General features: G+C 44.0%; 1 protein-coding gene across 2 annotated transcripts in view; it reads right to left on the bottom strand.

Annotated features, from left to right (window-relative positions):
• vwa8 (von Willebrand factor A domain containing 8) overlaps positions 1–25,193 on the bottom strand; it is a 354,489-nt gene extending 329,296 nt beyond the window's left edge. Inside the window, exons 1-2 of one of the 2 annotated variants that reach the window (XM_059650498.1) lie at positions 25,120–25,193; positions 24,302–24,367 (exon numbers count right to left, since the gene is read on the bottom strand). In XM_059650498.1, the coding sequence (XP_059506481.1) occupies position 24,302 (1 nt within the window). In that variant the 5' untranslated portion in view covers positions 24,303–24,367; positions 25,120–25,193. The remainder of the gene's footprint in view (positions 1–24,301; positions 24,368–25,119) is intronic. The other variant, XM_059650499.1, reaches the window with a different exon arrangement.
• Between the last annotated feature and the right edge of the window lie 814 nt (positions 25,194–26,007).

Here is a 26,007-nt window from a genome sequence, read left to right on the forward strand (position 1 = left end):
TGTTGTGGTCAACGTTGGGACTAACAACATAGGCAAAGCTAGGGTGGAGGACCTGTTCAGGGATTATGAAGCACTAGGAAAGAAATTGAAGTACAGGTCCTCAAGGGTCATAATCTCCGGATTACTGCCTGAGCCACTTGCCAATTGACATAGGGGAAAGAAAGTTAGGGAAGTAAACACGTGGCTAAGGGCTTGGTGTGGGAAAGAGGGATTCCATTTCATGGGATATTGGCATCAGTTTTGGAACTGGGGGGATCTGTACCGTTGGGACGGTCTCCACCTGAACCGATCTGGAACCAGTGTTCTAGCGAAAAGGATAAATAGGGTGGTCAGTAGGATTTTAAACTTCTGAGTTGGGGGGGGGAGGGAAAGTGAGAGAGACAGGGAGAATGGAGTTAAATAGAAAGGTAAGCAACAGGATAGCATGTGTACAGGTGGATTTATGCTCGAGGCAGACTAGGAATACAGCAAAAAGGAAGGATAGCTTAAGACATCTTAGGATTTCCAACCTCTCTAATAATGATAAGAAAGTTAGCATTAAGGCACTTTATCCAAATGCTCTTGGCATTCGCAACAAAGTAGATGAATTAACAGCATAAATCCTCTTGAATGATTATGATGTGGTAGGCATCACAGAGACGTGGTTGCAGGGAGTTCAGGACTGGCAGTTAAACATCCAAGGATTCACAACATATCGAAAAGACAGGGAGGTGGGCAGAGGGGTGGGGTTGCCTTGTTAGTTAACAATGAAATTAAATCTACGGCACTGAATGACATAGGGTCAGAGGGTGTGGAGTCTGTGTGGATGGAATTGAGAAACCACAAAGGCAAAAAAACTATAATGGGAGTTATGTACAGACCTCCTAACAGTGATCAGTACCAGGGGCGCAAGATGCACTGGGAAATAGATAGGGCATGTCAGAAAGGCAAGGTCACGGTGATCATGGGGGACTTCAATATGCAGGTGGATTGGATGAATAATGTTGCCAGTGGATCCGAAGGGAATTCACGGAATGTTTGCAGGATGCCGTTTTGGAACAGCCCGTGGTGGAGCCCACAAGGGAGCCGGCTATTCTGGACTTAGTGCTATGTAATGAGCCAGACTTCATGAAAGACCTGAAAGTAAGGGAACACTTAGGAGGCAGTGATCATAATATGGTAGAGTTCAGTCTGCAGTTTGAAAGACAGAAGGCAACATCAGATGTAATGGTGTTACAGTTAAATAAAGGTAATTACAGGGGCATGTGAGAGGAATTGACAAAAATCGACTGGAAGCAGAGCCTAGCGGGGAAGACAGTAGAGCAACAATGGCAGAAGTTTCTGGGTGTAATTGAGGACACAGTACAGAGGTTCATCCCAAAGAAAAGAAAGATTATCCGCGGTTGGATTAGACAGCCATGGCTGACAAAGGAAGTCAGGAAATATATCAAAGATAAAGAGACAGCCTATAAAGTGGCCAAGAGCACTGGGAAATCAGAAGATTGGGAAGGTGACAAAAACAAACAGAGGATAACAAAGAAAGCAATAAGAGAGGATCAAATATGAAGGTAGGCTAGCTAGTAATATTAGAAATGATAGTAAAAGCTTCTTTCAATACATAAGAAACAAAAGAGAGGCAAAAGTAGATAGTGGGACGCTCCAAATTGATGCTGGAAGGCTAGTGATGGGAGATAAGGAAATAGCTGAAGAACTTAATAAGTACTTTGCATCAGTCTTCACAGTGGAAGACATGAGTAGTATGCCAACAATTCGGGAAAGTCAGGGGGCAGAGTTGAGTATGGTAGGCATTACAAAAGAGAAAGTGCTAGAAAAGCTAAAAGGTCTAAAAAATGATAAACCTCCTGGCCCCGATGGGCTACATCCTAGAGTTCTGAGCGAGGTGGCTGAGGAAATAGTGGAGGCTTTGGTCGTGATCTTTCAAAAGTCACTGGAGTCTGGCAAAGTCTCAGATGATTGGAAAATTGCTGTTGTAACCCCCTTGTTTAAGAAAGGATCAAGGCAAAAGATGGGAAATTATAGACCGATTAACCTAACCTAGGTAGTTGGTAAAATTCTAGAATCCATTGTCAAGGATGAGATTTCTAAATTCCTGGAAGCGCAGAGTCAGATTAGAACAAGTCAGCATGGTTTTAGTAAGGGGACGTCGTGCCTGACAAACCTGTTAGAATTCTTTGAAGAGGTAACAAGTATGGTAAACCAGGGAAACCCAGTAGATGTTATCTATCTAGACTTCCAAAAGGCCTTTGATACGGTGCCTCATGGGAGGCTGCTGAGCAAGGTGAGGGCCCATGGTGTCCGAGGTAAGCTACTGGCTTGGATTGAGGATTGGCTGTCTGACAGAAGGCAGAGAATTGGGATAAAAGGCTCTTTTTCGGAATGGCAACTGGCGACGAGTGGTGTCCCGCAGGGCTCAGTGTTGGGGCCACAGCTGTTCACCTTGTATATTAATGATCTGGATGAAGGGACTGGGGGCATTCTTGCGAAGTTTGTCGATGATACGAAGATAGGTGGGCAAGCAGGTAGTGCTGAGGAGGTGGGGAAGCTGCAGAAAGATTTAGACAGTTTAGGAGAATGGTCCAGGAAATGGCTGATGAAATTCAATGTGAGTAAATGTGAGGTTTTGCACTTTGGAAAAAAGAATACAGGCATGGACTATTTTCTAAATGGAGAGAAAATTTGTAAAGCAGAAGTACAAAGGGATCTGGGAGTGTTGGTCCAGGATTCCCTAAAGGTTAACTTGCAGGTAGAGCCCGTGATTCAGAAAGCGAATGTAATGTTGCTGTTTATCTCAAGAGGGTTGGAATATAAAAGCTGAGATGTGCTTCTGAGGCTTGATAAAGCTCTAGTTAGGCCCCATTTAGAATACTGCGTCCAATTTTGGACCCCACACCTCAGGAAGGACATACTAGCCCTGGAGCGTGTCCAGTGGAGATTCACATGGATGATCCCTGGAATGGTCGGTTTAATGTATGATGAACAGCTAAGGATCCTGGGAATGTACTCATTAGAGTTCAGAAGGTTGAGGGGAGGTCTAATAGAAACTTACAAGATACGAATGGCTTAGAAGGGGTGGACGCTAGGAAGCTGTTTCCGTTAGGCGGGGAGACTAGGACCTGTGGGCACAGCCTTAAAATTAGAGGGGGTAAATTTGAAGCTGAAATGAGACGACATTTCTTCAGCCAGAGAGTGGTGGGCTTGTGGAATTCATTGCCACCGAGTGCAGTGGTGGCCAGGACGTTGGATGCCTTCCAAGGCAGAGATCGACAAATTCTTGATCTCACAAGGAATCAAGGGCTACGGGGAGAGTGCCAGGAAGTGGAGTTGAAATGCTCATCAGCCATGATTTAAACAGCGGAGTGGACTTGATGGGCCGAATAGCCTTATTTCCACTCCTATGTCCTATGGTCTTATGATATTACACTGGGCCACCCCCTCCCTATTTAACATGCAGTATAAACACCTGATATGGGCTACTTAAATGGTGCATAGCAGTCTTTTAAATATAATGTAGTTCTATATTCTGCCCACCTTCTCATAGCCTATCAGCAGGAAGGAACAATTGACCTCATTACATGCTTATCTCACTTCCAACGGCAGTGGAACTTACCAGTAGCCTCTGAAAATCAACAATAATTCACACCAACACGGCTTCAACTTTTAATGTGTTTCTAGTTGGAAATTTCTTAAAAACAAATTTTACAAATTTTTTCTGAATCGTGCAGTTCTGGGAAAATTCATTTTAAAAAAAACCATGTTTGACTTAGCTTGCTCATTGTTTGCGAAATAAATACACTTGTACAGCTTGAAATAATGTTGATGCCCTCAGTAACAGAGATAATGGGAACTGCAGATGCTGGAGAATTCCAAGATAATAAAATGTGAGGCTGGATGAACACAGCAGGCCAAGCAGCATCTCAGGAGCACAAAAGCTGACGTTTCGGGCCTAGACCCTTCATCAGAGATCAGTAACAGTTTTGGTTTTGGCCTCAGAGGATTGCTGACCAACTCACAGTGATAACACACCTGGCAGAAACCTGGATATATTCAGCCAAAGTGACTGCAGCAGAATCCATTAAAGGCGGAAGTCTCGCCAAGGTCAACTTTATCAATAAGTTAAGAGCCAGTGCCACAAGCTTAATGCATTTGCACCCATCCAGACCTGCAGTACATGGGCCAGTTTTAAGCACTCTCAAATTACCTAAGTGGCCAAAGAAAAGTGAAGCTGAGAGATCCATAAAACCACAGCAATAATACAGCACAGAAGAGGGCCATTCAGCTCACCTTGACATGCCAATCCAACGACTGCCAGATACCCTTTCTAAAGACATCTTCCCGCACACAGCCCTTAGTCCTGCAGCTTACAGCAATTAAGGTGCAGATCCAAATATTTCATCGAAGAGTTTAGGGTCTCTGCCGCCATCATCAACTCAGGCACCGAATTCTCCACACTCACCACCCTCTACGGAAGAAAAGATTTTCCTCACATGCTCTCTAATTTTTCTGCCACCTCGCTTGAATCCATGACCCCCTCTTCCCCCCAGGCTGGTTTCTGAACCCTCTGCCAAAGGAAACAGGTTCCTCCTGCCTACTCTATCTTGCCCAGTCACAATTTTACCCACCTTAAACATGCCATCGTTCAGCTTTCTCTGTTCCAAGGATAAGAGCACCAATGTCCCCTTGTGGCTACAATTCTTCAGTCCCAGTAACATTCCAGTAAATCTTCTCTGCACTCTCTCAAAAGCAATTACACCCTTCCTATAATGCAGCAACCAAAACTGCACACAATACTGCGTTGTGGCTTCACCAGCATCTTATACAATTTCATTATTCTATGCCTACTTTTGTACTGTATCCCTCTGCCGATACTGTAAAGCATTCCATATGCCTTCTTTAAAACCTGTATTTACCTGTATTGCTATTCTTAGGGGCCTACGCACTTGCATGCCAAAATCTCTCACTTCATCTTCCCCTCTCAGTATCATCCCCTTTTATTGTATAATCCCTTTTATTTTGACCTTCCTAAATGCATTATCTCTCATTTATCAGAATTAAACTCGATCTGCCATTTACCTGCCTACTGCACCAACCCGTCTATATCAATTTGGATTTTACAGTTATCCTCGACACTATCTACCTCAAGGCCAATTTTTGTGTCATCCACGCACTTCCCAATTGTGTCTCTCACATTCAAGTCCAAATCGTTAGTTTATAAAACAAAACAGCAGGAATCCCATCACCAAGCTTTGCAGAACACTACTTGAAACAGCTTTTCATTTGCAAAGGCAGCCATCAGTCATGTTCTTTTATTTCCTATTAAGCCAACTTTGGATCTAATTTGATACATTACCCTGTATCCCATGGGCTTTTTCTTTTTTGACCAGCCTGCCATATAGGACCTTGTCAAATGCCTTACTTAAATCCATGTAGACAATATCTACTGCACCACCCTTGTCAGTCCTCCTTATCTATTCCTCAACACATTCATCAAATATCTAAGATATGATCTTACCTTAACACAGCAATGTCTAGTCCATGCCTTTCAAAGTGATGGTTTTTCCAATTTCTCAGGATTGATACGAACAATTTGTCCATCACCAAAGAAAGACTTTGGCATTTCCTTTCTTACCCTTTTAAATAACAGAACCACATTTGCATTCATCTAGTCCTCTGGTACCTCACCAGCGTCTAGTGGAGATTGGAAATAAATCCTCACAGCATCTGCTATTTCCTCCCCGATCTCCTTCAATATCCAAGAGAACAATCCATCTAGCCCTGATGACTTATCAGCTTTCAAGGTTTCCAACTTCTTCGCCCATTATTTCACACTGTTTCTCTTGGTTTATTACTACCACATGATCCCTTTCCTTTGTAAAAACAGAGACAAAGAATTTATTTTAAATTCTTCACATATTCTCCACACCTTTACACCAGCTCCCCTCTTTATCTCAAATAGGTCCCACTTTTTCATATACTTCAGCTCTTTATATACTATCTTTGGGTTTTCCTTTATCTTGTTTCCTGACATTTTTTCAAGCCCTCTCTTTGATTTCCTTACTTCTTTTTTAACTTGATCCCTGTACTATCTATACGTGTCTAAGCTAACTGCAGTGTTGAACTTCTTGTGAGAATCATAAGCTTTCTTTTTGTGTTTAATCTTCCCCTGTATTATTCCAGACAGCCATGGTCTACATTTGGAAAGTACCATTCCTAATTTTGGAGCTGACATGTCTGCTTTGTGCCCTAAGGATCTCACTTTTTAGTGCCTCCTACTGGTTTGCTACTGATATATCCTATAGCAGCTCTGTCCAGACCACTTCAGTCAAATCATTTCACAGTTTTGCAAAATTTGCCTTCTCCCAGTTAAAAACATTTACTCCAGATTTATCTCTGTCCTTTTCCATAATGATACTAAGTCAAATCAAATTGTGGTCACTATTCCCGATAGATTGCCCATTATCACCACTCAATTGCCCATCTTCATTTCCCAAAACAAAATCCAGAATTGTGACGCTGCTCATTGGGCTTGCCACATATTGTTTAAAAACAATTCCTGTACACAGCACACGAATTTTACTCTTATTGCCCCTTATATTGTAGGAAACCCAGTTAATACTGGGATAGTTCAAGTTTCCTACTATTATTGCCCTCCTATTCCTACAGTTAGAAATTTGTCTACATTTGTTCTTCTATCTCCATCTCACTTTTTGGGGGCCTGTAACACTCCTTGTAGTGTGACTGCCCCTTTTCTTTTAATTCCTAAACTCAACCCATTAAACCTTATTTGTTAACCTATAGCATATAATCCCTTCTCACAACTGTAATTGATTCTTTAAGCCATACTGCTAACCCGCTCCTTTTTTGACACCCAATCTATCCTGCCTAAATACTGTATATTCAGGGATATTGAGTTGTCAATTTTGACCCTCCTTTAGCCAGGTTTCTGTTATAGCAACAACATTGTGTTGTCATGTGTCCATCTGTGCCCTTAGTTCCACTGCCTAGTCTGTAATACTCTTTGCATTGAAGTATAAACAGCTCAACCCTGTCAATTTCCTATGCTTTTGAATCCTAATTTCTTTTGCCTTTTTTTGACTACATCGCCAACTAAAGTTCTACCTTTCGTTTCCTGATCTAAATCTGACCCATCTGAGCCTACATTTTGGCATCCATTGCCTTGCCATGCACTAACGGAACTAACAGAGACATTTACAAGAAGTGTCAAATGGAAGTGTGGCATACAACATTTCAAATGCATAAACTAAATTCTCTTTAAAAAAAACATCAGCAGCTGCTGCACTGAACTATCAAAGCGCTGGGACATTTCATTCTAAAAAGAGCAAAATGGTGACGATTAAAATACATAAATATAACTACATTACACTGAGTCAATGTGGTTGGAATATTTCATCATTAGTCATTCTTGTCATCAACTTATCAAACAGCAAATAGATATTTCTCTATTCACTGGATCAAAACCAATCATAGTTGTAAAAATTCCTGGTAGGTCTCTCCTGAAAGGTGAATCGTACTTTCAATGCTTACCATGTCAAGACACCTCAGGATGTTCCATGTTTTGGTAAGATCACCTGAGATTTTTCTGATCTGCAATCAGAAAAGGTCCAAAATGCTCAACCCTTCTACAGCCAATCCCAGGAATGAGTCAGATGGACTTTCTTTGAATTGCTGCAAAAGCATTTATAGTTTTTTTTTCTCAAATGGACACAGTAATCCAAATGTGGTCTGAGGGATTGTACCGCTGTGCCGTAAGATCCTCTTCTGAGGAAGGATATGTTTGTATTGGAGCAATACAGCAAAGGTTTACTAGTTTTCAGCTGTGAACAGAGTGCTGTGTGTTGGGTGAGTAAAGAAATTTTAATCTTTTTAAAATCAGACTTCTCTTGTATTAAATATTTGAATTAAATTTTGCTGTTTAAAATTAGAATTCCGATCAGGCTTAAAGAGTATAGCAGCTCTCCACTGGAGAGCAGCTGAAGTTAGTTAATTAAGGAAACTAACTTGAGCTGGTTTAGGGGCTCTTGTTGTGCAGAGGTGGAGTCCTTATCCCTGGACTGAGAGGCCTGTGTTCAAATCCCACCTGCTCCATTAGTGTGTAATAACATCTCTGAACCGGACAATTAGAAAAATAGGTTAAATAAAACTAAACTTAAGCTGGTTTCTCTGTGCTTGGAACTGAACTAACTAAAAGTATATCAATCCGGGAATCTTGGTGTAACTTAGCACTATTCGTGACTTGGAACGGACTGCTGGAAGTTGTGTGCTTAAAGGAAATAGGTAAAGCGATGAAACAGATGCACTTTTTATTCAAATCATTTCATCTTGAGTATTGTTTTTGTACTACAGGGAAAGAATCTGGCGAGTATCTAATAATTGATTAAGATCTATTATGTTTCAAAAGACAATTTGGGCTGCGCAAAAAAGACTGGCCCAGCCGGAAATGCCTGCATCCCATTAATGGATTTAAAAAATCCTCTGCATTTTTAACTGAGCCACATGCACGTTGGTATTGTGCAAATCAGTTTAGAGAGTACATACAGGATGGCAAGTGCCTGGAATACCATGTCCGAGGTGTTGGAGGCAGACACACTAGCTCCATTTAAAAGGCAGCTTGACATGTATATGAATAGGCAGGGCACAGAGGGATACAGACTGTGTAGTGGTGAAAGACCTTTAGTTTAGACCAAAAGTTAAAGTACGTGTCAGCAAAGTCTAGGTGGACTGAAAGGTCTGTTCCAGTGCTCTACTGTTCTTTGTGAACCAAGGCTACGCAGAAGTACATTTTTTGTATAAGAAATTTCAGTAACATTTCCCTACTTTTCTATGCAAGCCAACTTGTGACAAACAGTAACATTCAACTTGCATTCCAAATCTCCTGCTGTACTGCACAAAAACACTTTTTTGGACACCTGGATTCCTCTGTACTTCTGCAGTCTCTCTTCATTTAAGTAATATACTGCTTTTTGATACTTCCTATCAAAGTGGGCAAAATCACATTTCCCACATTATGCCCCATTTACTAAATTTTTGCCCACTCATTTATATCCCTTTGCACATATTCTATCCCCACTTGATAACTTATTTTCCTAGCTATCTTGGTGTCATTAGCAAATATAGCCATAATATATTTGGTTTTCATATCCAAGTCAACGATATATATTTCAAATACTTGAGACACAGCACCAATCCCAATGTCACTCCACTGCTGAGAGCTTACCAACCTAAAAGAGACCCAGCTAATCCCTACTCTCTGTTTCCTCACAGCTACTCAATCCTTTATTCATAATAATGTTATCCCTTATACGAGGAGTTCATAGCCAGAGGAGCAAACTTTGATGTATCACTGCTGGGCAAGGGTGGGATTCTTCTTCAGAGGGTTAGAGTGGACTCAATGGGCCAAATGGCTTCAATGATTCTATGAACAAATGTTTCATAATCTTCCTTATCAAATCCATTTTTGTTGGAGAAGTTTTGGATAATCGAGCTGTAGCTGAACAGGAATTGGCTACTCAACCTATAGTGCCTGCTCGCAACTCAGTACCATCATGACTGATTAAGCATTTCAATTCCTTTTATTCATTCTATCTCCATAACCTTGTACACCAACGGTAATGAGAAATCTATCGATCTCTGCCTTAAACATATTCTAAGGCAGCGCCTTCAGTTTCTTCCCATAGTCCAAAGATGTGCAGGTTAGGTGGACTGGCCACACGAAATTGCCCGTAGTGTCCATGGATCCACAAGCTAGGTGGGTTAAGCATGGGAAAGCAGGGTAGAGGGTGGGACGCTCTTTGGAGTGTCAATGTAGACTCAATGGGCCAAATGGCCTGCTTTCACACTGCAGGGATTCAGACTACTGACAGGAAGCCAGGACATAGGAGAAGCTGAATGCGTGCTAACAAGGGCTAAGAATAGGAAACAATGGGTAGGCTGTGTTGAAAGCAACCCATGTAATGCAATGTGTGAGTGATAATGGGAACAGCAGATGCTGGAGAATCCAAGATAATAAAATGTGAGGCTGGATGAACACGGCAGGCCCAGCAGCATCTCAGGAGCACAAAAGCTGACATTTCGGGCCTAGGCCCTTCATCAGAGATGGGGATGGGGTGAGGGTTCTGGAATAAATAGGGAGAGAGAGGGAGGCGGACCGAAGATGGAGAGAAAAGAAGATAGGTGGAGAGGAGAGTATAGGTGGGGAGGTAGGGAGGGGATAGGTCAGTCCAGGGAAGACGGACAGGTCAAGGAGGTGGGATGAGGTTAGTAGGTAGGAGATGGAGGTGCGGCTTGGGGTGGGAGGAAGGGATGGGTGAGAGGAAGAACAGGTTAGGGAAGCAGAGACAGGTTGGACTGGTTTTGGGATGCAGTGGGTGGAGGGGAAGAGCTGGGCTGGTTGTGTGGTGCAGTGGGGGGAGGGGAGATTTTGAAGCTTGTGAAATCCACATTGATACCATTGGGCTGCAGGCTTCCCAAGCGGAATATGAGTTGCTGTTCCTGCATCCTTCCGGTGGCATCATTGTAGCACTGCAGGAGGCCCATGATGGACATGTCATCTAAAGAATGGGAGGGGTAGTTGAAACGGTTTGCGACTGGGAGGTGCAGTTGTTTATTGCGAACCGAGCGGAGGTGTTCTGCAAAGTGGTCCCCAAGCCTCTGCTTGGTTTCCCCAATGTAGAGGAAGCCACACTGGGTACAATGGATGCAGTATACCACATTGGCAGATGTGCAGGTGAACCTCTGCTTAATATGGAAAGTCATTTTGGGGCCTGGGATAGGGGTGAGGGAGGAGGTGTGGGGGCAAGTGTAGCATTTCCTGCAGTTGCAGGGGAAGGTGCCGGGTGTGGTGGGGTTGGAGGGCAGTGTGGAGCGTACAAGGGAGTCATGGAGAGAGCGGTCTCTCCGGAAAGCAGACAAGGGTGGGGATGGAAAAATGTCTTGGGTGGTGGGGTCAGATTGTAGATGGCGGAAGTGTCGGAGGATGATGCGTTGTATCCGGAGGTTGGTGGGATGGTGTGTGAGAACGAGGGGGATCCTCTTTGGGTGGTTGTGGCGGGGGTGGGGTGTGAGGGATGTGTTGCGGGAAATGCGGGAGACGCGGTCAAGGGCGTTGTCGACCAATAGTGGAATTAAGAATGGGCAAAAATTAGCCTGAATCAGACACAAAACTGAGAACTATCTGATTATGACCTTTTTTTTACACCCAACTCCGGTCTTGTTATGACAGCCTTCTAAACACCTTTGTGTACAGATCCAGAGTCTTCAATTTTCCTCACATGACAAGCTCTTCAACCCTGGGATTAGATTAGGTTAGATTAGATTAGATTCCCTACAGTGTGGAAACAAGCCCTTTGGCCCAGCAAGTCCACACCGCCCCTTGAAGCATCCCACCCAGACCCATCCCCCTTTTACCCACACACCCCTGAACACTATGGGCAACTTAGCATGGCCGATCCACCCAGCCTGCACATCTTTGGACTGTGGGAGGAAACCGGAGCACCCAGAGGAAACCCACGCAGACACGGAGAGAATGTGCAAACTTCACACAGATAGTTACCTGAGGCTGGAATCGAACCTGGGTCCCTGGCGCTGTGAGGCTGCAGTGCTAGAGCCACCGTGCTGCCCAGATCGTTATCATAAATCCCCTCTGGACCACCTCCAACACCAACACATCCTTTCTTCGATATGGGGCCCAGAACTACTCTCAATATTCCAAATGCAGTCTGACCAGAGCCTTACACAGCCTCAGTAGTACATCTCGTTTTCTAGCCCTCTTGAAATCAACGTTAACATTGCATTTGCCTTTCTAACTGTGAACTGAACCTATATGTTAAATTCTGAGAATCTGAATGAGGATTCCCAAGCCCCTTTGAGCGTCAGATTTCTGAAGCCTTTCCCCATTTAGAAAACAGTCTATACCTCTATTTTACCCTCCAATGTGCATAACCTTACACCTTCCCAAATTGTATTCTATCTAGCGTTTCTTTGTCCAATGTTCTAGTCTATGCAAGTCCTTCTGCAGTCTCCCTGTTTGCTCAATAATCCCTGTCTCTCCACCTATCCTCATGTCATCTACAAATGTGGCAACAATGCCCTCAGTTCCTTCATCCATGATTGCTAACGTGTAATGTGAATAGCTGTGGCCCCAACACTAAACCTTACAGAATTCCACTCGTCACCAGCTGAAAACAATCCCTTTATCCCCACTCTCTGCCTTCTACCAGTAACCAATCCTCTGTGCATGCCGGTGGCTTGCCTCTAACACCATGGAATCTTAATCTTATTTAGCAAGCCTCTTGTGTGGCACCTGTCAAAGGCCTTTGGGAAATCCAAACAGATAAAGTCCAGTGGCTCTCCTTTGTCTACCTGGATTATTACTTCGTCAAAGAATTCTAACAGGTTTGCCAGGCATGATCTCCCTTTGACAAAAACATGCTGACTCAGCCCTGTTATATCGTGAAATTCCAAGTACTCCACAATCTCTACTTTAATAATGGACGTTAAATTCTTAACAGATGACTGACGTCAGGCTAATCAGCCTACAATTTCCTGTCTTCAGCCTCTTTCCCTTCCTTAAACAGGTGCGTTACATTAGCCATTTTCCAGTCCTGAGATCCTGCCTGGCTTCAGTGATTCCTGAAAGATCACCTGCAATGCCTCCACAAATTCCTCAGCTATCTTCTTCAGAACTCAAGTGAGTCGACTAACCAGTCTGGGTGATTTATCCACCTTCAGAACTTGCAGTTTTCCCAGCATATTCTCCTTAGTGATAACCACTACAATCATCTCTGCCCCCTCAGTCCCAAAGTCCTTGTGTTGATACTAGCATCTTCTACCACAAAACTTATGCAAAGTACTTATTCAGTTCCTCTGCCGTTTCTCATATTTCATTTTCTCCACCCTTATTACTTTTTTAATTATCCTCCTCTTGTTTATAAAGGCTTTCCAATCCTCTGGCTTCCTGCTAATCTTCACCATATTGAATGCTTTTTCTTTTGCTTTTATACTGTTCCTGACTTCCCCTGTCAGAAACAGTTGCCGCGACCCTACCCTTGCATGTTTTATCTTCCTTAGGATGAATTTCTGCTGTGCATCCTGGACTACCATAGAAACTCCTGCCACTACCGCTCCACCATCTTCCCTGCTCAGTCCCCATCCAATCAAATCTGATCAGCTTCTCCCTCGTGTCTTTGTAGTTACCTTTATTCAATTGGTAATACCATTACATCTGATTCAAACTTCTGCTCTCAAACTGCAAGATGAATTCTAACATATTATGATCACCAAGGTTTCTTTACCTGAAGCTCCCTAATCAAGTCTCCTCATTACACATCACCAAATCAGGAACTGCCTGTTCCCTCTACCACAACCTAGTCCAAAAAAACTATTGCATTGACATTCCACAAATTACCTTTCTCGGGATCGGCTAGTTCACCAGCACATTGAAGTCCCTCATGATTACTGTAAGTGCCTTTCTTACATGCCTTTTTTATCTTCTGATTTATTTTCTTCCCCAGATCCTGATTATTACTAGTACATAACTCTCATTAGGTATTTTCTTCCTTTGTAGTTCCTCAAGTCTACCCACACAGATTCTACACCTTCTGATTCTGTATCATTTCTTACTATTGAAGTAATTTCATTTCTTACTAAGAAACGTACCCCGCCCCGCTACTCAACTGCCTGTCCTTCCAATAGCATGTGTACCCTTGGATATTTAGTTCCCAGCCCTGGATCTCTTTGCAGCCATGTCTCTGTGATACTTACAACATTGTACCTGTCAATGTGAATCTGCACTACAAGCTCATTTACCTTGTTTCATATACAATATACGATTTAAGTACAACACCTTCAGTTCTGTACTGATGGGCCCCCTTCTCATAGTTGTCCCCTTTTTCAGGCTGGTCTGATGTTAGATTTTCATACTTTCTGCACTTACTTGTTCTGGAAACTTTAATAACCTATACTGAGCCCTCCCACCTCTTTAACCTTTACCGTAATTTTCCATGCAATTGAACCCACACCTTTAATTTAAAGTCCTATCCACAACCAGAGCTATGTGATTTCCCACAACTCTGGTCCCAGCAAGATTCAGTTGGAACCCATCCCATCGAAACAGCTCTCTCCTTCCTTGTACTGGTGGCATTGTTCATTAATTCAGATCTGTTTCTCCCATACCAATCTTTGAGCCATATGTTTACCTCATGAATCTTGTTGACCCTGTGCCAATTGGCTTGCAGCTTAGGTATTAATGTGGAGATTATCATCTTTTTGTTCTGCTTTTTGATTCAGTCACTAGCTGCCCACATTTCCTCAGCAGAACTTCTTTCCTCTTTCTACCTACATGGATCATGATACTTGGATCTCCCCCCTCCCACTCCAAGTTCCTCTGCGGCCCAGTTGTGATATCCTGAACCTGGTTAGCACACGTCTTGGCCACAGAGAACAGTGTCTATTCACATGACAATATTACTCCACTTGCAATGACATTTCTCCTTTCTCCTCCCTTCTTGAATGACTCCCTCTACCACAGTGCTACGGTCAATTTGTTCATCCTCCATACAGCCTCTACTCTCATCCACACAGGGAGCAAGAATCTCCAACCTGTTAGACAATCTCAAGGGGAGAGGCTCCTTCAGCACTACCTTCTGCATCCATTCTACTGCAGTGGTTCAAGAAGGCAACTCATCACCGCCTCAAGGGCAGTTAGGGATAGGTAATAAATGTTAGCCTAGCCTTAAAAAAAAATGAGATTCAGGGATAAGTTTCAAGAACACTTTTTTTGGCTAATAGTGAGAGTTGTCTTCTTGATGGGTGGGCTGCTAACAGATCTGATCAGCATTGTGGAGAAGGTATTCAGTTGTGGGAAATTACATCAAAATTCAGGGTCCCACTGCAATTTTAGAATATTGAGCAACACATTATTCAAGAGCTTCCAATCATAAACTCCTTATTCCTGACAACAGGAATGCAGATGTATTATGTGCAATTTTCTCAGCTTGAAATCACACTGGAGTGAGAAAGAACTTTTCAAGATGTGAAACAGATATTTTGAAAACAGCCTAACCTTGAGTACGTTTGAATCAATACCCATTTACAATTATTACGGAAAGTTGTTGCAGGGAATATTAAACAAGAACTGAAGTCAACTGAGAATATCCTCCGCAGAACAGAAAGAAATGCAGTTCTTCAAATGAGAGGAATATCTCTCAAGTGAATCTAGAATATTCAAGGATCCAGTTGCAACTGCATCTGCTCCCAAACCTTGTTCGCATCCTGAGTTGTGCCCAAAATCCTCCCACTGTTTCTCTTCATGAAACTCTACATCTCAGACTTTAATAATCACAGACAGTGGCGAATCCTAATCGCTTTAATCTTTTTGTGTAAAATAGTCAAGTTCTGCCATGATTGTACTGGGGAGAACAATAACGTACAAGTCAAACTGAAATTATGCAGAACTGCAAAGTTGCTTAACTTGCAAAAGAGAAGACCGCACCACTCACCAAACCTCAGAGGTCAGCCTAAGAGTCTATACATAAATTATTGCGGCTTTCTCACATGAAGATCACCTAGAGCATCACAACCTTTATGTTTCTAACATGGCCTGCTTCTATATTCTAAAATTCCATAGACTCCCTGTAACAAATATCTCCGAATAAAAAATAATTAAGTAATTAAACATATTTATCATTCATTTTGTTTTACTTGGGTCCAGTGATGAGAAGATTGACCATGATTTCCAATGTTGTACCTAGGGAATGATAAACTGAGGTTGGAAACTACAGGTTAAGAATCTTTTGTATCACAGTGAATCAGGACCTAAAAATAAGCCTTCTTTAGTATAGAGATAGTAGGAACTGCTGATGCTGGAGAATCTGAGATAACAAGGTGAAAATATTCATCCAGCTCTACACCTTCCTTAATGTAGTCTGCTTGATGCACAGGTGTCACAGAGTTAAGAAATGTTCCTTTTTACAGGTACTCACTTTAGTGGATTTCAATAAATCGCTGTTTAAAGCTTCATTAAACAGAGATCATAGGCAATACAGGCAACAATCTTGAAATAAGGCAACAGCGTGGGCCATTCAACAATTTCTGGCATAAGTATCGAAGAAGATGTGATACTTCGTGTTCTATTTTCTAATGAGCAAAACTGCTTTCAACTACATATTGCATTTCTTCACATCTGTTGTTTAAATCTGCCCACACCAACTAATCAACGTACTACTCAACATTGAGCATCATCACAGGTGAAATGAGACACTGTGGTAACGTCACTGCACTTCTAATCCAGAGGCATAAGCTAATGCTCTGGAGACAGGTAATCAAATAATTCATAGAATCCCTACAATGTGGAAACTTGCCATTTGGACCATTGAGTTCACACCAACCCTCAGAAGAGCATCGCGCACCCCCCCCCCCCACCATCTTACCTCTCTAACCCTGAATTTCCCATGGCTAATCCACCTAACCGGCACATGCCTGGACACTAAGGTCAATTTAGCATGATCAATACAACTAACATGCACATCTTTCGACTGTTGGAGAAAACCCACACAGACATGGGGAGAACACGCAAACTCCACACAAGACCATCGCCCGAGGGTGGAAGTGAACCCAGGTCCCTGGTGCCGCGAGGCAGCAGTGCTGACCACCGAGCTGCTGCACAAGTGCAGCTAAAAGAAAGCTAATCTCATTAAGAGCAATCAAAACATTAATTGTCATAAAAGGTCATCAATAATTTTCAGGAATTCACTATTGTTATTTAAGTTGATCGAAATGTGACTCCAGGCCCACAATATTTTAATTGACCCTCGCTGCCTTCTGACATGGCCTAATATATCTCTCAGTTCCAGGGAAATTAACATGGACAATAAATTCAAACCTTGCCAGCCATGTCCACATCCTGTCAACGAACAAATAAAGATCCTTCTCACCCAATATAACTGCTCCTTACACTCAGCTGATCTTTATCAGAGAATTGTTATGGAGCAAAAGGAGGCCATTCAGCCCATCAGGACTGCACCAGCTCTTCAAACAAGCATCACTGCCAAGTGCCAATCTCCAGCTTTCACCCCACACCTCTGCACAGTATTTCTACTCAAACAATTATGTCATGCTCTCTTGCATGCCTCAACTGAAATTATCTTCACCCCATTTCCAGTCAGTGCATTCTATATCCTAATTATCCACTCTGTGAAAATATTTTTTTCCCACATCACCTTTGCTTCTTTTGCACATCAGTTTGAATCTGTATTCTCTCCTCTTGTTCCTTTTACAAGTAGAAACAGCTTCTATCTATCTACTTTACACAGCCTGCTTATAATTTTGAAAATATCAATCAAATAATGCTTCTCAGGCTTCTTCTCTCCAAGGAGAGCAGTCCCAACTTCTCCTGTCCCAACATGCACACACTAATTAAACAAATGGAAAATGGTCAGAGTTAATCATTTACGCTGCTGAAATGTTGAATATATGTTAGTAATAATTAACATTTAATTTATCTCGAGGGGACTGGATTAAAGTTATATTTTTCTATTTGGCCCATAAATTGAAACGTTACTCTATATTTTTCTCATTGATCATCTAGAGAGTGAAGAACAGCAAAATGGAGGATCTCCTCCTTTAACCTCACCTAGTATGTGACGTCAATCAGATAACAATAATGGGAAGACCTGGAGAGAGCAGCTTGAACAGAACACAGTCAGAATATAAGAATGCCAAGAAACAAAGAGCAGAAATAAACAGTGCTGGCCTATCATTCAATATAGTCATGTCTAATCTTCAACTTCCACTCAACTTTCCTATTTGGTCCCCATATCTTGATTCCCTGGGAGATCAAACGTTTGTCTATTCCAGCCTTTAAAATATTCAACAACAGCAGAGGCTCCAAAACACACTATGTTAGAGAATCCCAAGGATTTAGAATCCTCTAAGTGAAGAAATCTTTCCTCATCTCAGCTGAAACCGATCAAACCCCTTTAGATTCTTGTATGTTTTAATGAGATCGCCTCTCATTTTTTTCAATTCTCGCGACTATAGATCCAGTTTACTCAGCCTCTCATCATAGGACAACTCTCTCAGTCCAAGATCCAATCTGAACTTTTAACCAAACCTTTATATCTCCGACAATTCAGGTATATCTTTCCATACAAATGGGGCCTAAAATTGAGCTGAATGCCAGGTCCAGTCTGACCAATGCTTCATACTATCACAGCATGACTTCCTTGTTATATTACAATCCCCGTGCAATACAGTTCAACATGTCACTTGCCTACATGATTGCTCACTGTACCAGGATGCTAAGGTTTTACACTCCTTAATAACCAAATCTAAGTTTCACTGAACATTAACATTTGCAAGTTTCACACCTTAAAAAAAAATTTTACAGTTCTATTCTTGTGACCAAAGCGAACAACCTCACATGTTCAGAGATAATGGGAACTGCAGATGCTGGAGATTCCAAGATAATAAAATGTGAGGCTGGATGAACACAGCAGGCCAAGCAGCATCTCAGGAGCACAAAAGCTGACGTTTCGGGCCTAGACCCTTCATCAGAGAGGGGGATGGGGGGAGGGAACTGGAATAAATAGGGAGAGAGGGGGAGGCGGACCGAAGATGGAGAGTAAAGAAGATAGGTGGAGAGAGTATAGGTGGGGAGGTAGGGAGGGGATAGGTCAGTCCAGGGAAGACGGACAGGTCAAGGAGGTGGGATGAGGTTAGTAGGTAGCGGGGGGTGCGGCTTGGGGTGGGAGGAAGGGATGGGTGAGAGGAAGAACCGGTTAGGGAGGCAGAGACAGGTTGGACTGGTTTTGGGATGCAGTGGGTGGGGGGGAAGAGCTGGGCTGGTTGTGTGGTGCAGTGGGGGGAGGGGATGAACTGGGCTGGTTTAGGGATGCAGTAGGGGAAGGGGGGATTTTGAAACTGGTGAAGTCCACATTGATACCATATGGCTGCAGGGTTCCCAGGCGGAATATGAGTTGCACCAAGCACCAAACCATCATCTCCAACACCATTCACGACCTCATCACCGGTAGTATGGCGCACTGACCTCTACATCGCCGAGGCCAGACGCCAACTCTCCGACACCACCTCCTACCGCCTCCTCGATCATGACCCCACACCCGAGCACCAAACCATCATCTCCAACACCATTCACGACCTCATCACCTCAGGGGACCTCCCACCCACAGCCTCCAACCTCATTGTTCCCCAACCCCGCACGGCCCGTTTCTATCTCCTTCCCAAAATCCACAAACCTGCCTGCCCTGGTCGACCCATCGTCTCAGCCTGCTCCTGCCCCGCCGAACTCATCTCCACCTATCTGGACTCCATTTTCTCCCCTTTGGTCCAGGAACTCCCCACCTACGTCCGTGACACCACCCACGCCCTCCACCTCCTCCAGGACTTCCAATTCCCTGGCCCCCAACACCTCATATTCACCATGGACGTCCAGTCCCTGTACACCTGCATTCCGCATGGAAATGGCCTCAAGGCCCTCCGCTTCTTCCTGTCCCGCAGGCCCGACCAGTCCCCCTCCACCGACACTCTCATCCGCCTAGCTGAACTCGTCCTCACACTCAACAACTTCTCTTTTGACTCCTCCCACTTCCTACAGACTAAGGGGGTGGCCATGGGCACCCGCATGGGCCCCAGCTATGCCTGCCTCTTTGTAGGTTACGTGGAACAGTCCCTCTTCCGCACCTACACAGGCCCCAAACCCCACCTCTTCCTCCGGTACATTGATGACTGTATCGGCGCCGCCTCTTGCTCCCCAGAGGAGCTCGAACAGTTCATCCACTTCACCAACACCTTCCACCCCAACCTTCAGTTCACCTGGGCCATCTCCAGCACATCCCTCACCTTCCTGGACCTCTCAGTCTCCATCTCAGGCAACCAGCTTGTAACTGATGTCCATTTCAAGCCCACCGACTCCCACAGCTACCTAGAATACACCTCCTCCCACCCACCCTCCTGCAAAAATTCCATCCCCTATTCCCAATTCCTCCGCCTCCGCCGCATCTGCTCCCACGATAAGACATTCCACTCCCGCACATCCCAGATGTCCAAGTTCTTTAAGGACCGCAACTTTCCCCCCACGGTGATCGAGAACGCCCTTGACCGCGTCTCCCGCATTTCCCGCGACACATCCCTCACACCCCGCCCCCGCCACAACCGCCCCAAGAGGATCCCCCTCGTTCTCACACACCACCCTACCAACCTCCGGATACAACGCATTATCCTCCGACACTTCCGCCATTTACAATCCGACCCCACCACGCAAGACATTTTTCCATCCCCTCCCCTGTCTGCTTTCCGGAGAGACCACTCTCTCCGTGACTCCCTTGTTCGCTCCACACTGCCCTCCAACCCCACCACACCTGGCACCTTCCCCTGCAACCGCAGGAAATGCTACACTTGTCCCCACACCTCCTCCCTCACCCCCATCCCAGGCCCCAAGATGACATTCCACATCAAGCAGAGGTTCACCTGCACATCTGCCAATGTGGTAAACTGCATCCACTGTACCCGGTGCGGCTTCCTCTACATTGGGGAAACCAAGCGGAGGCTTGGGGACCGCTTTGCAGAACACCTCCGCTCAGTTCGCAACAAACAACTGCACCTCCCAGTCGCAAACCATTTCCACTCCCCCTCCCATTCTCTTGATGACATGTCCATCATGGGCCTCCTGCACTGCCACAATGATGCCACCCGAAGGTTGCAGGAACAGCAACTCATATTCCGCCTGGGAACCCTGCAGCCATATGGTATCAATGTGGACTTCACCAGTTTCAAAATCTCCCCTTCCCCTACTGCATCCCTAAACAGTTCAATCCCAGTTCATCCCCTCCCCCCACTGCACCACACAACCAGCCCAGCTCTTCCCCCCCACCCACTGCATCCCAAAACCAGTCCAACCTGTCTCTGCCTCCCTAACCGGTTCTTCCTCTCACCCATCCCTTCCTCCCACCCCAAGCCGCACCCCCCGCTACCTACTAACCTCATCCCACCTCCTTGACCTGTCCGTCTTCCCTGGACTGACCTATCCCCTCCCTACCTCCCCACCTATACTCTCTCCACCTATCTTCTTTACTCTCCATCTTCGGTCCGCCTCCCCCTCTCTCCCTATTTATTCCAGTTCCCTCCCCCCATCCCCCTCTCTGATGAAGGGTCTAGGCCCGAAACGTCAGCTTTTGTGCTCCTGAGATGCTGCTTGGCCTGCTGTGTTCATCCAGCCTCACATTTTATTATCTTGTAACCTCACATGTTCACATTGAGACAGACTTTCCAAGGAGTAGTAATTTCATGCACATTGTCACTCCATCCTTTCTATTTTATGAAAGTTGAGAGCTCCGTATTTTGATTCTAATCAAGGTTCCTTCAGAAATGCGGTGCCAAACTACCGTTTTGTAAGTTTCATTCTCTTAAGACGCAGGATTGTCAGAGGCAAACCACACCTCTTTTTCCATAAGTGTCAGCTTCGACACACTGAAATTTCTTTGTCCAGAATCACAGACAGCAACCTTGACAGCTGCTCTCAACCAGTAAGTATATAAGGCAAGTGCGAGATTATGCTACTGAGAGGGCAGTACCAAGTTATCAGGCTGACAGCCTGCAAGTTGGTTGGGTAGAAGATGGGCAGAATGCCAAGTGGGTAGTGTGTTAGTGTACAAGATAGCAAAAAGGGCAGATCCATGATACAGTGTTTAGGGTAGGTCAGGGAGGCAGAATCGGGTTTGGTGGTGAGGGAGGATTGGATTGGGGGCAGGTGAAGAAGTGAATCAGGTCTGGACTGAGATAAGTGGGCTTGGGTCATGAGCAGAGGAAGAGGAGAATGGGGTTCAGGTCTGAAACGGTTCAACAAAGGAGTGGGAGAAGTGGAGAGTTAGTCCTGTGACAAGGGGAAGGGAACTTAGGTGTCAAGCAGGAGAAATCAGGGGTCAATTGTTGAGATCAAATATTGGATGTCAGATCCAGAGAGGGGTAAAGGAGCATTAGGTTCAATGACAATGGAAGGGGTGATCAAGCTAGATCAGGGAAGGGACTGTCAAATCCTGGAAGTTGTTAGTTCATGGCCTTGGGAGGCGTAACGGGTCTGAAAAATGGTGTAGTTGGTAGGGATATATGAGGCAGGCACAAATCAGTTGAATAGTTACTCAGGATTTTTATTTAATGGTATAACTTTTTCTGAGTAACTAATTCTAAATTTCATTGGAATCCTTCAAATTCTCTGATATGAATGGAGAATTTCTAAGCATCCCAGGTGTGGAGAAATTGCCCTACAGAAACTTCAATTTCCCAGATAATTCTGGGGATTTGCATGTCACCATGTGCAACTCCCATCCACACTGGAATAATAAATGTGGACAGCAGAGGATCCAAGCCATTATATTACATCTGATGTTGCACATTCATGGAATCTCAATATATCTCTATGCAGTTATGGCAAAAATAACAGAAGAGCAAGAGCAGTCCTAGCTATAAAACTGATGAAGGCAGTATTTACATAACACCAACAAATTACTTTGGACTTTGGTTAAACTTTGGACATTATGCTGAGAGATAAACAACCCTCACTTTCTAAACATTGCTCAGCTCCTGATGATGTGGGATTTGTTTACAGCGTTTGTCTACTGGATTTTGAACTGACAAGTATTCTGAAATACTTCCTGCCCCAAAGTGGAAAATTCGTGTGGCTCATAACTAAAAATTAGAACATGGCTTTTCTGTTAGCAAGGGGAGTTCAAAGACTCTCATGAGATGAAAACTACCAGATCTAATCCCTGCTTAAGGCTCTTTCGCAATATAACCATCCAAATGTTCCAGGTGCCTGCAACACATCCCCAGTGTGAGGATTTCTGTTCGTAATTATTTGCACAAATCATCCCCACTGTACGGTCCTGTTCACAATCACTTCCACAGCCCAGATCTAGTCTGAGATCCTGTTCACAATCACACCTCCGGCTTTTGTTCCTGTTCACACTCACTTCACCAAAGCATGCGCGCGCACACACACTCGCTTCCCTGGTGTGTGCCTGTCAATTAGTTCCCTACAGTATTTCCTGTTCACAATCACATCCCCAATGATGGCATTGTGGTATTTTTGCTGTACTATTAATCCACAGACCTGGGTAATATGAACCAGGTTCACATCAGCAGATGATTTGGAATTAAGTCTAATTACCATCGAGTTTTGAGAAGATTTGTAGCTCAGGTTGAGGTTCTAGATGTGAGATTGCTCGCTGAGCTGCAAGGTTAGTCTTCAGACGTTTCGTCACCTTTCTAGGTAACATCATCAGTCAGCCTCCGACAAAGCGCTGGTGTTATGTCCCGCTTTCTATTTATCTGGTTAGGTTTCCTTGGGTTGGTGCTGTCATTTCCTGTTCTTTTTCTCAGGGGATGGTAGACTGGCTCCAAATCAATGTGTTTTTTGATGGAGTTCCAGTTGGAATGCCATGCTTCTAGGAGTTCTCGTGCGTGTCTCTGTTTGGCTTGTCCGAGGATGGATGTGTTGTCCCAATCAAAGTGGTGTCCTTCCTCATCTGTATGTAAGGATACTAGTGATAGTGGGTCATGTCGTTTTGTGGCTAGTTGATGTTCATGTATCCTGGTGGCTAGCTTTCTGCCTGTTTGTCCAATGTAGTGTTTGTCACAGTTCTTGCAAGGTATTTTGTAGATGACATTTGTTTTGCTTGTTGTCTGTATAGGGTCTTTTAGGTTCATTAGCTGCTGTTTAAGTGTGTTGGTGGATTTGTGGGCTACCCTGATGCCAAGAGGTCCCGGTAGTCTGGCAGTCATTTCGGAAATGTCTTTGATGTAGGGGAGAGTGGTTATGGTTTCTGGGCCCGTTTTGTCTGTTTGTTTGGGTTTATTGCTGAGAAATCGGCGGACTGTGTTCATAGGGTACCCATTCTTTTTGAATACGCTGTGTAGGTGATTTTCTTCTGCTCTGCGTAGTTCCTCTGTGCTGCAGTGTGTGGTGGCTCATTGGAATAATGTTCTAATGCAGCTTCGTTTGTGGGTGTTGGGATGGTTGCTCCTGTAGTTCAGTATTTGGTCCGTATGTGTGGTTTTCCTGTAGACGCTGGTTTGAAGTTCCCCATTGGCTGTTCGCTCTACTGTGTCATCTAGGAATGGCAGTTTGTTGTTGTTTTCCTCCTCGTTTGTGAATGTTATGCCAGTAAAGGGTATTATTGATGGTCTTGAAGGTTTTAATTACCATGTAACCATTATTGTAAAAACCCATCTGGTTCACTAATATTCTTCAGGGAAGGAAATGTATTGTTCTTACTTGGTCTGTGACTCCAGAATCGCAATGTGGTTGACTCTTGACTCTGAATTGCCCTCTGAAACTCAGCTGCATCAAAACATGAAAATCTCAAATAAGGAAAGAAACTGGACAGATCACCAGGAACGAACTTAGGCACCAGAAACCTGGCGACAGCAATTACAGCCCTGTGAACCCTGCAAAATGCTCCTGACTAACATCTGGCGATGAACGCCAAAATCAGGGCAGCTGTTCAGACTATTCAAGCAACAGCCCAACACAGTTGTATGATACTTTACAGACAATACATACCATCCATAGCTATGTCCTGTTCCATTGGCATGATAGACCCAGAAGTAGTGGCACTTGGGAAGCTGGATAAATACCAGTCCCCACACCACCCTCCCACCCCCGCAGAACCTCCATTGACCGATAGACTCTCCACTTGCCCAGACGAGTGCAGCACCACCAATTTTCAATAAGATGCATTGCAGCAACTCAAAGTTTCCTTTGACTGCATCTTCCAAACCTACATTCTCTATCACCTTGAAAACACTGGAAGACCACTAACTGAAAATTGTTAGCCGCACACCGCCCTGACCTAGACAACATCGACATCACTGCTTTACTGTCATTGCAGCAAAATCTTGTGATCTCTTTTTTCCAAGTGATTCCACATATTGAGAACCACTTTTCCATAATAATTGATAACATCTTTAAATAAAACCAGTTCTCCTTAAAGCCTTCGCTACCACTGCAGTCTGAGCTACAGACACCAGCGTACAAATCAGTACGACATTTATAATAAATTGTAATGGGGGAGAAAACACAACCTTACTTACTGTGTTTCAAAGGCACCAATTCAGGGTTTTTTGGCTGCTTCAGCTTAAATTGAACGTCACCAATGCTAATTATGTCACCTACAAAATTTGAAATAGGCAGGGTAAATCTTCACATTTTAAACAACACTTGCCACTTCAGTTGATTGCATAAAAAATTCAAAAGCGCGCCCCGCTGGTTACAGCAAGACAACGACAGCATACAACACCTAAATACTAATCTTAACACTTTGTCACTGCATCTTCTTTTTCTGAAACCTGCATACTATATGTCATCCATCAGTGAATGATTTCTGATAGGTCACAACAGCTTTAAATTATTCATCAGTTACTGGGAGCCTAGGTTTAAGAAATGCACATGACATATTATGTCCCTGACATCAGTATTTCTCTGCAGTCGCACATTTATTTGAAATTAGTGAGAACAGAATTTTCACTTCAACACATTGGCTCCCAAACTCATATACTTGAGTTTATCTTTCGAGAAACCTTTGTCAACCTTCAGATGAAGAGGCACTTCACAAAGAAATACAGAATGAAATGAGGGACATGGATAGGGTGAATAGCCAAGTTCTTTATCCCAGAGTAGGGACATTCAAAACTAAAAGGCACAGTTTTAAGGTGAGAGGGAAAAGGGGCAACTTTTTCACACAGAGGGTGATGCGTATATCGAACAAACTGCCAGGGAAAGTGGGTACAATTAAAAGATTTAAAAGGCATCTTGATGGGTACATAAATTGGAAGGAGTAGGAGGGATATGGGCCAGATGCCGGAACATGGGAATAGGTCAATTTAGGATACCTGGTTGGCACAGGCAAATTGGACTGAAGGGTCTGCTTCCGTACTACGTAACTCTACAACGGAAAGAAGATAGAGAACGACTTCCGAAAA

This window comes from Stegostoma tigrinum, chromosome 12 (assembly GCF_030684315.1).
Source record: "Stegostoma tigrinum isolate sSteTig4 chromosome 12, sSteTig4.hap1, whole genome shotgun sequence".
NCBI classification, from domain to species: domain Eukaryota; kingdom Metazoa; phylum Chordata; class Chondrichthyes; order Orectolobiformes; family Stegostomatidae; genus Stegostoma; species Stegostoma tigrinum.